Here is a 13050-nt window from a genome sequence, read left to right on the forward strand (position 1 = left end):
GGACCAAAGGAGAGAGATAAAGCTGGGTTTTTGGAAATTCATACTTGAATGGTACGAAAAGTACCAAATGATATTCCAAAGTACTAAGATGTACTAAATTTTGTACAATTTCATAGCGTGTGAATGGATAGAGCTAAAAACTTGGAATGCGAATTAATGTTGAGAAGTAGGGTCGATATAATGAGGATGTGATTTTGAAAGCGTGTACTCATGTATACGAAAAGTACAATATGGTACTATATTTTGTACAATTTTTAATTGGTGCTACAAATGGAGCTGGAATTCTGAAATTAACATTATTGGTTCTAAATTTGGTACCAAATATGGATTAAGAGTAAATCGATAGAGCTGGAAACATGAAATTTGATGTTAGGATCACTGTTGGGGTGTAGGATTGGGCTTTGTAGAATGTTTTGGAAATTTCGATTTGCGTGAACCGATAGAACTTGAATCTTGAAATTTGATGTTAGGATCATTGTTAGGATGTACGATAGGGCTACCCAAAAAAGATTTGGAAATTCATACTTATGGGTACTAAATTTGGTACCAAATTTGAATTTGGATGAACCGATGCAGCTGGAATCTGGAAATTTGATGTTAGGATCACCGTTGAGGTGTAGGATTGGGTTTTGTAGAAGGTTTTGGAAATTCGTACAGATGTGTACTAAATTTGGTACAACTTGAATTTGGGTGAACAGACAAAGCTGGGATCCTGAAATTTGGGGTTAGGTTCTTTGTTGGAGTATGTGGGATTGGGTTTTATAGAATGTTTTGGAAATTCGTACTAATGTATAGTAAAATTGGTACCAAATTTGAATCGATAGAGTAGGAATCCAGAAATTGGATACTAAATGGTACTAAATTTCGTACTAATGTGTACTAAATTTGGTACCAAATTTGGATTAAGAGAAATCCGATACTGCTGCAATTCTGGATAATAAGATTTACATTGGAATGCATGATGTAGGTAATAAGGGAAATTTTTAATTATGTGTACTAAATTGTACTAATTTTTATACAAATTAAATTAGAATTAGATTAAATATGGATTTGGGTGAAACTATATTTGAAATTTGATTCTTTTTTCGAAATAGGTATTACAAGAGTACAAAGTGGGTAATATCTGATACCAAATTTAGGCATAGATCTAGATTTCTGTTGCGGTCAGAATTGGTGTGTAGTGTTAAGATATTGAGGTAGTTTTGGAAATAGGTACTATAAGAGAACGTAAGTACTAAATGGTTTTAAAATTATAATAATGGTCGGTATTGGTATTTAAATACCGGATTAGTTGAATTAAAATGAATATAATAAAAATTACATTTCTTTGCCTGAAGATCTGATTTAAACAAAAAATACCCAAAGAGAACACTGATGCCTAACATTTACCATTTAATTATACTATCCAGATAGGTACGTGGGACTGTACAATTAAGTATAACATCACCTCGTATACATACACTCGGTGTGTATGGTCGTCCGCCATCGATGGCTTTCTATTTTCACCACGTACAACATTTAACCACCACATTTCTTCTTCCATCATCCCCCTGATATGAAACAGCAACAACAACAACTCTAGGTGGTAAGGGGTAGACAAAATGATAATGGTGATTTGGGTAGTATTAACTGTTTAATGTCATGTCCTTAGTGTGCCGGTTGTGGATTTTATTTGTACGGGTGTGTTGTTGTAGCCCCGAGTATTTAATATGCCTCTACTTGCCTTGCCTTATCGCTGATTGTCGTCGTAAATATTGATTGCTTATTGTATCAATAATGCATACATACAAATACATACATATGTTGTATATGTGTATACAGAAAATTGAAATCATAGACCCAGTTTTTATTTTCTATTGATGATTATGAAATTGAAACCTGTGTAGAGGAATTGTGATAATATAAGGTTCTATTTATAGATACACCATGGAAGGTGCCAAAAGGGGTGGTCCAATGGGTCCCATCTTCGGACATGATCTAGGTTTGGTAAAAATATTACGATTTACAAAGTTTGGATAAAATTGGACATTGCATTCGCTTTTCGTAATGGATTAACAAATTTGTAAGATTTTTACACTTTGCGGGGAAGGTACCAGAAGGGATGGTCCGATGGGTCCCATTTTCGAACATGATCAAGGTTTTGTTAAAAAATTATGATTTACAATATTTGGATCAAATCGGACATTGCATCCGCTTGATATTAAATTAAAAAATATTCAAACTTTTGACACTTTATGGGGGAGGTACTAGAAAACGTGGGCCGATAAGTCCCATCTTTCAAGATTATATTTCGAAAGTAATTTTCAGCAAAATTTTGACCATTTTGTGGCATTTATGCTTTCAGCCTTAGGCTGAAAAAATATAAAAAATGGAAATAAAATAAAAAAATAAATAGTAAAATATTAAAAATAATAAATAAATAAAATAACAATTTCATTTAAATTTTTAAAATAAAAATATCCAATTTAAAAGCTTCTCTATAAAGAAACCTCCTCTTTTTTTAACTTACAGCAATACAAATAAAATAAGTAAAAAATAAAATAGATATATAAATAAAAAAATAAAATAGATATATAAATAAAATAATAAAATATAAAATAAAAACAATAAAATAATAAAATATAATAATAATAAATAAATAAAATGATAAAAATAAATAAATAAATGAAATAAAAATTTTATTTGAACTTTTAAAATAGAAATATCCAATTTGAAAGCCTCTATATTAAGGAACCTCCCGTTAAAGGTATCTTTTTTTAAATAAATAAAAAAATAATTTTTTTTAAATTAGAAATATCCAATCTGAAAGCCTTTCTATTAAGGAACCTCCTCCTGAAGGTATCTTTTTTACATACAGAAGTCCTTTAAATTACCCCCATATTCAATATTATATTCCGTTACTAAAGATTGTGAATTCCAAAATAATTTTCAATATATGGAAGTAATTTACCGTTTCATTTCTAAAATATAAAGGTCATTTCTCTTATTCATCTCACACAAATCATTACGTTCCTTTCACAACATTTGAATTTCATCAAAAATAAATAAATACTATATTGTTTTTTTTTTTTTTGTATAAATATTTGCATTTATGAGTCAATTTCCTAAGAAAATATATTCTCTATACGAAAAAGAAAGAGTATGGCGAATTAATACGTATTCAAAAAAACACAATTTTCTTAATTGGGTCTGCGCAAAATGAATCAAAAAAAAAGTGGTGTGTATGAAAAATATTTATACTTTTTTTTTACAAAAAATTTCGTCACAGACAAAATTCTGCTTACACATGGTCTTTCGACGCGCCAAAAATTTGCGGAGGTTGGGATGAGCAAAGAAAAGTTGCACAAAGAAAATACGTTTTTTTTTCTTATTCTGGTAAATACAAAAAACTGTTATATTTTTTTATAATTTTGTTTTTATTTAAATACTTTTTGTTTGTATTTTGTTTTGTTTTTTTCTTTCTTCTCTTTTTTTATAGCTACAGATATAACGTCTAATGCTTAATTAATGGTTTTGTGTTTACTTTTTTGTATTTTTTCATTTTTAAGTTGTTTATGTTTAAATTATATGTATTATATATATAATTTTAAATAATATATAAAAAAGATGACTTAAACATACAATATTATTAGAGCGAAAAAAAGATCAAATTAAATGTTGTGTGGTTCTGTTGTTGTTGTTCCTTTTTTCTTGTCGTAATAGAAAATAAAGAGTTTCGCTTTTGTTGTAAAAAAACAGAATGAAATACACACATTCATTAATACACAATACAAACTAAATATAAGAAATAAAAAAAATATTTCTTAACATAAAAAATATGTATATTAAAATTTTGTTGTTGAAACATTTTTTAGTGTGTTTTGCGATTTTTGTTGAATTTTTCCATTTTTTTGTTTTGTTTCTTTTCAATAATTATTAATTTAAAAGGTTTTGACTACTATATTATTATTACGCTTGATCATCAGAACCCGAACCATCATCATTTTCATCATCTTCATCTGAAAAAAAAATTAAAAAGAAGGGAAATTTAGAAAATGTGATTTTTTAAATTGAATGACAGTTATATACTGTGGAATTCGCTTATAGTCCATTAAAATACATATAGAATTTTGATATTTTAAATAAAAAATATATGTAATGAACTTTTTTTGAGAATTCCAATGCAATAAAAGATTTATTATTGAAAATTTTAATGGAATTTACCTTCACATTCTATGTCATCTTCTTCACCATCGTATGGGATATCGTATTCGTCACTTTCGATATCACTGTCACCTTCATTGCCCTCTTCATCTATTACTTCTTCATCATCCGAATCACCATCAACTGGTTTGTCTTTCTTGGCTTTCTTTGATTCAGAATTTTTAGCCTGTAAAAAATAGGGAAGAAATTAGCAACAATTCAATAAAAAGAGACTGATTTTTTGATATAAAAATAAATAATATAAAGGAATCGATAATCTATCAAATATACATATATAAAATACAATTTAAGGTAGATCATTACATTTTTATTGTCATTTATTATTTATTCAAATCACGTCAATGTAAACGTTGTTTTATAAATAACCATAAATTCATATATAGCTTCCATCATTATAACAGAACTGCTAACCAAACTGTACTTGAAATATATACGACACAACTCTCCTCTCCACATAACACCACCACCACCCACCCCATCTTTGAAACAACACTATTCGCTTGTTAACAGACATCGTAAAATATTTTTTCCTGTAACAGAATATACAACAACAACATTTCTTTACTTCCTCTGTAATTTATTTCTGTGGTTTAAGGGTGATTTAACGTAACGATGTATGGCGTTTAAACGTACATTTTAATCGTCTTCTCGTATTTTCTGTCATTTTCTTCAATTCCTCTTTTATTACTATACTACACCCCCTTTCTTTATTCCGTCTCTACAACACAAACATGCACTTGTATGCATGCCAGCCAGCTTGAGAAAATAAAAATGTGAAAAGAAACTCAAGAAAATGGCACAAACCAAAAAGAAATAGCGCAAGAGAAATAACGCATAAAAAATATATAGGGCGATGTTACAGCAGCCGACACCGCCGCCACCGCAGCGGCAGACACCGGTTATATACTACATACACATATACTATATGTCGTCCACATACATATGTATTATATTTGCACGTTAAGAATTCACTCATTCATTGTATATGTATGAAAAGCAACGCCGTCAACTCTGCCGGCAGCAGCATTGTATTTTTATTTGTTTACAGTGTGTGCGCGCCTTGTCATTGCACTGTTTATAGTGCAATGAATGCTAAAGGTGAGAGAGAGCGAGGTAGAGAAAATGCGAGAGCGGTAGTTTCTTTCAACTTCGACAAAGCTCCGCCAATTATTTGTTTACAATTTTTATTTTTTTCGTTTGTTATCTTGTTGTTTTGTCCCGTATCAAGTGCTCTCTCTGTACTCTCAACAACAAAAAATAAATAAATGATTGGCAAAACAACAACATGACACTTTGCTCTTAAAACAAAACAATCAAATTATAATTTGTTGGATTGCTGGCTTGCTTGCACACAAAAGAACGTAACATTAATTCACATTTTCATGTTTTTGTTTTGAATCTATGTGAAAAAACAACACAAACAAGTGAATAACACGACGAAAAAAAAATATAACAAAACCTTAAATAGAAGAGAGAAGAGTTGTGTGGCGGCATCGTTGTCAGTTTGTTTTTTGGCGTCATTTACCTACTCTCTACACTCAGAGACTGTACAAATGGGCCATGCATGCTGCTGGCTGGCTTTGCTTTTGTATTTACTAGAAAAGACATGTTCGTTTGTGTTTGTTTGCATGCCAATGATCAAAGAGCGCCTAAATATAAAACCATTTTTTTAAATGATTGTCGTGGAAAAGAAATTAATAAATTTGAAATGAATTAAAATAATGGTATTTCTATAAAAATAGGATCGTTTTCGAAAATGAAATTTCCCATTAAAATGAAAAAAGCTTAAAAAATCCAATATTTGCAAAGCAACGTTATTTGATCTACAACTTGAGCCGGCCGGTTCCTTGAAAAAAAAAAATAATAATAACTACACATTTGTAATGCCTGACATTTTTAATGGTTTCTGATAGTGTATGTTATTATAATGATTATTATTATTTTTTTTTTGCAACCTCAAAGTGTTTATGTATTTATGCATTCAAAGTTGGTCATGTACTATCGAAATCAGGGTGTGTGTGTAAAACTAAAAGTGGGCAGGATAAGACGATGATGACAATCATTTGCAATGAATGAATTTCTAGAGAATTTTAATTTTAAAGAAAAAATAAAATTGTATAGTTTGTTGTTTCAAAATCACATTGCAAACATAGTAAAGAATAAGGAAGGACATCACAAATCTAGAAAGATCCAGATCAAGTATCCTTGCTGTCGTCAAACAAAAAAGGTAGGTGGTATGTAGGTACACACAAATCTCAGTGGTAAAGCATCTCCGCAGCACAACATTTGTGTACTATTTATATAAAGATGTTGGTAGCAGTAGAAAAAACAACGATATGTAGTAATGGCATAAAATGCGCGCGCTTACGACAGAAATATCCTCCTAAAGTTTTTTCTATACTCTTGTTCTTCCCTTTTTATGCTACAGACTGATATCTTGTATTTAAAAAAATACTACCTATTTTTTTTGCTCTGGCTTGTTTTGCTAGAGCTTAAAAGGCAAGCAGGCAGCAGGCGGGTTGGCTTAATTCGTTTTATATACTCACAGTAGTCACCTACCTATACCACCACCACCCTAATTCTAGAATGTTATCACAACAGACAAGTAATTAAAAACTATCGATTCACCTATCGCAGAAAATTTTAAAATGCCCACCATTACCAGAAAATTATGGGTTTCTGTGATTAAAGGATATAAAAAAGGACATTAGTGTTAGCGTTACTTACTTCGGCAGGCCGTTTTGTTCCTTTGACTTGTTCTTTAGCGGGTGCGGCATCATCCTCATCATTGACTTCATCCTTTGACGCTGTGCCATTATCAGCCGCCGCGGGTTTGCTATCGGCAACGGCAGGTTTCTTTGATTTTAAATCTTCTTTAACTGCATCGGCGGCAACTTTCTCAACAGCGACATCACCGTTATTTTGTTGTTCTGTGGCGGCAGACATGATGTGTTTTTGTTTGTTTGGTTTTTTTATTTAAAAAATTAAATATTTTTTTTAATTTCAAATTATATAACTTCTATTCCGTTATATATCTTTGTTTCACTTTTTGTAATTTTATTACAAAAAATGTTGTTTCTTTTATTTATTTTTTTTTAATATTTCACTTTGAAATATTTTAATTTGTTTTTTCTTGCGTTTCTATAAATTTCCTCGCACCGAGAACCGTACCCAACGAGCAACACAGACACACTGTTTAATTTTTACGTTAGCGGTGTGTATTTAAGTATTGAAAGACTTTTTCTTCGCAGTGTATACAGGGGGTAAGAGCGCACAACAAGCCGCCTATATTTGCCTCTCTCTCTAACCCTCTAACGTTAGCTGTTGTGGCTAGTATTAAGTTAGTTGTTTGTTAGTGCTACACACAAACACACGCACACACACACAAAACAATGTGTTAGGTAGGTAGGCAGTTGGTTGGCTGAGTGGTTGTGTGTGTGTGAATGAATGAATTGTTGGCTGCTTGCTGACTCTTGAAAATATTTGCAATCTGTTTCTGTTTTTATAATGTGGCTATGTGTTCATGCAAAAACACAATCGTTTTCGCTTCAGAGAAAAATGCTACTCGTCGTCGCTTGCTTGAGGTCGGTCGGTCTGTCAATTGAACAAAACGAACGACGCGTATAGCTTTGCTTGCTGGCTTGTCGTGTTTGTGATAGCTTTTTCAACCACCAAGAGATGTGTACCCGTTGAATGTCCGTAATCGACTGAAGGCGTCTGTTCCATTGCAAAGTTAATGTGACCGTATAACGAATTGCTAGCATTTCAAAGTCTTTGAGGTTGTGGGTCTTTAGCCTCGATTTGGGACCCTTGCTTTATTCCGATTCGCATGGGACCACCGACATTGCATGGAGAAAAAATCCCTCTTTATTTTGACATGTCTACGGAAAAAATCTGATCAAAATTGCCTTGGGAAATGACCGGGCAAATGGGTTTCTTGAGTAAATTCATACAAAATTTGCTAGGGTTCCGTGAGTACAGTTGGCTCAGAGATTTGAAAATGATGTTTGGCGGTAAAATTTGAAAATTTGTATTGACGTTAAATGTACACAGCCAAGTCAGTCAGTCACTGTACGTTTAGCATTAGTAGAAGAAGGTGGTTGGTTGGTTCGTAAGTTAGTCCATTGGATGAATGGATGGATAGATGTGGATGTTTGTCATTTCAGTGGACATCTTTCATCTTACTTTGCTTTCCGTTAATAATAATGTGTCCATTCTGGTTAATAGCGCTTAAAATGTAGGGTTTACATTAATGCGGCCGGCCGGCAGTATCGTGTTATTTTTGATGATGGGTGGTTTATGGTTTATATAGATGGGAGGGAAAGGTATGTTTTAAGCGCGCGGCGGGGTAAGTTTGATGAATGAAAACCAAACGAATGAATATTGTATGATTTGTATAACTTTTAATAGCATGCCTTGTTTTGCAGATATGTTCCAGCTTTTATTTTTTTTATTCAATAATACCACACATTAGGTGACATTTATTTGAGAGAGGTCGCTTAGAAAAATGTGTGTTTATTTTGATTTGAAATTTTAGACTCTAGTAGTAAGAGGTGTAAGATAGGATAACAAGAGCGAAGCTACGTAATCTGGGTATATTATGGCAAATAGGTATAAGTAGCATAGCTGGAGCGAAGCTACATAATCGACCTATTTAGGGTTTCTTTATTAAAACATTGAACTCAATATTTGGAGCGAAGCTTATAATCTGAACCAATTATAGGTTAATCCAGAGCAAATTATTAGAAAATATGAAATAACAAATAATAATTTTTTTTGGTGGTAAATAGTTGGCGTTGCGCATTTTTTTATTAGGTCTTTGCACCACACATTCATTTTTATTGCGGACACAATTTTGGAATTTCAATCATGATTAGAGCGGGAAGGTTTTAATAATGAATGAAGTAGTGTATACATTAGAGAACACGTTTGTCTATTGTGTCTGTTTAACAGCAACAACAATAAATTTTGGCGTCTGAAAAATACGCAATTAAATCAAAGATTCTCAAAACAGAAATTTTTGGAAACAATAAGTGGAGTAACTTCTTTCGATAATTTGTACGCTACTTTCTGCATAAATGGAGTAGCTTGTTCAATGATGCGTACAATACTTAAAAAACATTGTTAATGTGATGTAGACAAGGGCCACTGCATTACATTTTATATACATATGTAGTTCAATATAATAACTATGGAAAAGTCTAAAACCGAGTGTTTTCGATTGCCTCCTCAAGTTTTTTAAAATATTTTAGATTTGGCAGCAATAAACGCGTGGATTTGCATTTAATATATATATATACAGTCGAACTTCCCTATAACGAATATTTTTTATTCATATTGGAACATAAAATCCTACAAGGTACTTGCTTTTGTGAAATTAAGAAATTGCGCAGGAACCAATTTTCTGATCCGTATTGAAAAAATTGTTTATACAGAAATGCCAATGTCGCAATTAATTTCTAATGCTATTGTCAAATAAAATTCAAAAACTTTGGGCATTTCCTTAGCAATAAACAGATGTTTTCCATATATCTCGTGTAGAAAGGATGTCAAAGATGTTTTAAAAAGTTTGGAAAAAATCACTGCTGACACGCCCTCTTATAAATCTACGTGTTTATTACTAGGATTGCTAAGTTTAGAAACTCGAAGAAAGTTCCAATCTGCATGTTTTATTTTTGAAATACTTACTAATAAAATTGATTCTTCAGTGGTCGAAATGGACCCCTAACTCGTACATTTTGAGTATAAATTCAATAAATAATAAATTATAAAAAGAGTGTCTAAAGAAATTTTTAAATCAATTTTGTATGAAATATTTCTTTGAATATAGAATAATACAGTATTTTTCGGATAATTGCACATCAAAATTTGCACATTTTTTTTTTGTTCAACTAACCGAGGAACCAATTATCTCAATAGGGTCTTTGGTATTTGGCCCAAATTTTGTGTACCAAATTTACCATTTATTTTCGAACATCAACATAGTCAAACGGTTGGAGTTGCAGCGACTACGTTGGCTAGGTAATGTTTTGGAAATGGGTGAGGATTCCCCCACTTAAAAGACATATAAAAGCGAGCTAAGTGATGGATCACGCAGAAGAGGAAGCCCACGAATCCGATGGAAAGATCTAGTAGAATGCAACATTATCTTTCATATTGGATAATATGCGCACAAGACCGACACGCTTGGAAATCTGTTTAAGCTCGGTAATGTATGTAATAAAAACTATAAAAATCAAAACGAGTGTATATTCATATAGATTTTTTTCTTTTAAATATAAATTCCAAAGTTCTTCAAACTTAAAGAAAAGTTGATATGGGTGGTGCTTTTTTATTTTTCGCAACTGTATAAATATATTTAAACTTCAATATCATTAGAAAATTATGGACAATCTACTCCGTTTGATGCAGAAAACAAGTCCTGAACAGAAAGACATCGCGTTCGTCAATAATATACAAAAAGAGAACTACAGGGCTTATATGTAAAAATGTCTTCGAAATTTCATCAAAAAATGTGCTCCCACATCCGTTGTATATACTGTACTATATAAATGCACACATTATCGAAAGATTTTCTTTCACCACAACATCCACAGAACTCTCAACATTTATTTTATCAACATATTAATTTTTTTATTACAGCAGCAACTAATACAAATTGTGTACCAGAATGAGTATCAGTACCACGTCATGCCTGCAAGTCTGTACTCGGTGCTTGTTATTTGCCATTTCATTATCAGAATCATTTTTTTATTATTGTTTGTTCTATTTCAAAATCAAAATAAGCTTTCGATAAGCTTTGCTTGACGTTTCCGAATTTTTCTCAGGTAACCTCAACTCAATAACAATAGATTTAATGAATAATCGCTCATTTATATATATGGTGGTGGTGGTGGTGGTCTGTCAGTGTCATTAGGTTTTTGAAAACAAAACAAAAAATAATGTCGATTGTTTGAAGTATGCATTATACAGTGTCAGACAAAAGTGTATAACAAAGAATTTTATTATAGATTAATTAAAGACATTTGATAATTATATTAAACGGCACATATACTGCATTTACATTAGAACTTTTTACCGGGTTAACCTACTTTATGAGGATTTATTTGGCATATATTCAAAGGAATTGAAAATTTAAACCCACTGGGTTAACCAAATCCGGTTAAATGTAAACGACCTTTTACATTAGAACTTTTTACCGGGTTAACCTACTTTATGAGGATTTATTTGACAAAGGAATTGACAATTGAAACCCACTGGGTTAACGAGATCCGGTTAAATATAAACGTAATATTATGGGTAATATGGCGATACAGTTTTTTTCATTGTATTTCTGTCAACGATTTTCAGGTTTCTATATAATTTGAATTTCGTTTTGGAAGCTATCATCAAATATCACCATAAACTCGGAAATGGCCATTAATCAATACCAAAAAAAATCTATTTTCTCTTTTATCAAAGTTGCAGATAGCTTCTGGTATCAAATAGTGACGGTGAAGAAGATACCCCACAACCAATAAGAAATGACAGTATAGATTGTATACAACCCAGCCAAGGTGAGGTCATCATAGCAATTAATCGACTGAAGAATAATAAAGCAACAGGTGCCAATGGATTACCAGCCGGACTATTCAAGACCGGGGGTCAGACGCTGTTCAGGATCATGCATCAACTGATTAGTACAATTTGGCTACAGGAAGGCATGCCCAATGATTGGAACCTCAGACAAGGCGATATGTGCTAACTATAGAGGAATAACTATCCTTTCTATCGCATATAAAGTGCTATCCAGCGTACTGTGTGAACGACTGAAGTCAATGGTCAATTTATTGGACCATACTAATGCGGTTTCAAGCCTGGCAAACCCACCATTGACCAGATTCTCACTCTGCGCCAAATCCTGGAAAAAACATACGAAAACCACATTCCAGCAATATTTATATGGCTATACAAGATAACTTTAACTGGCATAAGGTCAGCAGTTAAAGTCGGAAATAACGTCTTGGAGCCCTTGAATACCGAACGAGAATTCAGACAAGGTGGCAGTTAGTGGTGTGATATTTCAGACATAATATCATACGAGAACACCAAACAAAACATGTTAATCGCATACGCCGATAACATCGATATAATGGATCGAACATTGCGAGCGGTAACATCCACTTTTGAATAAATTGAGGAGTCTGCCAATGTGGGTCTGGTAGTAAATGGCGACGATACCAGTAGACTCGGACCAACTGTGAAACATGAGAACTACAGCTTTGAGGTAGTTAAGAATTTTTATATACCTTGGTACAGCCATAAATAAAGCTAATTGAAATTTGGAGGAGAGTGAGGCGGAAACACATAAGATGACTTCAGGATTGGCATCAACGCTTCAAGAGAATGAAGTAGAACGGTGACCAACTGTGAAACATGAGAACTACAGCTTCATATTGTCAATGTAAGCAATTTATATACCAAGGACAGCCATAAATAAAGCTAATTGAAATTCGGAGGAGCGCTGATATTGTAGTGTTTGAGAGTAAAATTCTCCGAAAGATCTGTGGCCGATCTGCGTCGTTGATGAATATCGCCGTCGAATGAACCATGAATCGTACCATCTATTCTCGTACATCGGCATTGTCAGACATATCGAGCTGCAGCGACTACGTTAGCTGGGTCATTTTTTGAGAATGGATGAAAATGCCCTAGTTCAAAAGGCATATACATAAAACCTAGTCAACCGATTGCTCACGTAGAAGGTAAAGACCACGAATTCGTTGTAAAGATCAAGTTGAAGACAACATCTCGGAATATGGTACATATTTTAAATTGGAAGAGCTTCCCACAAGAGCGACACTCATG

At 32.6% G+C, this 13050-nt stretch overlaps 1 protein-coding gene across 1 annotated transcript; it reads right to left on the reverse strand.

Annotated features, from left to right (window-relative positions):
* Positions 1-3902: 3902 nt before the first annotated feature.
* LOC133321995 (bacchus) lies at positions 3903-7206 on the reverse strand. The gene is made up of 3 exons (XM_061531065.1): positions 6931-7206; positions 4204-4369; positions 3903-3998 (listed from the first exon to the last, which is right to left on the reverse strand). Exons 1-3 carry the CDS (start codon positions 7147-7149, stop codon positions 3949-3951), a joined length of 435 nt encoding a protein of 144 aa, XP_061387049.1. The 5' UTR covers positions 7150-7206; the 3' UTR covers positions 3903-3948.
* Between the last annotated feature and the right edge of the window lie 5844 nt (positions 7207-13050).

The sequence above is a fragment of the Musca vetustissima genome, unplaced genomic scaffold (genome assembly GCF_032173495.1).
Source record: "Musca vetustissima isolate MV318-11 ecotype Yass unplaced genomic scaffold, APGP_CSIRO_Mvet_v1 utg75428, whole genome shotgun sequence".
Taxonomy (NCBI): Eukaryota; Metazoa; Arthropoda; class Insecta; order Diptera; family Muscidae; genus Musca; species Musca vetustissima.

Coding starts and splice junctions, on each gene's coding strand:
- LOC133321995 (XM_061531065.1), bottom strand. CDS start 7,149: ATGTCTGCCGCCACAGAACAACAAAATAACGGTGATGTCGCTGTTGAG. Junction 4,370..6,930: donor GAACAAAACGGCCTGCCGAA/GTAAGTAACGCT, acceptor TATTTTTTACAG/GCTAAAAATTCTGAATCAAA. Junction 3,999..4,203: donor AGATGACATAGAATGTGAAG/GTAAATTCCATT, acceptor TTTTTTTTTCAG/ATGAAGATGATGAAAATGAT.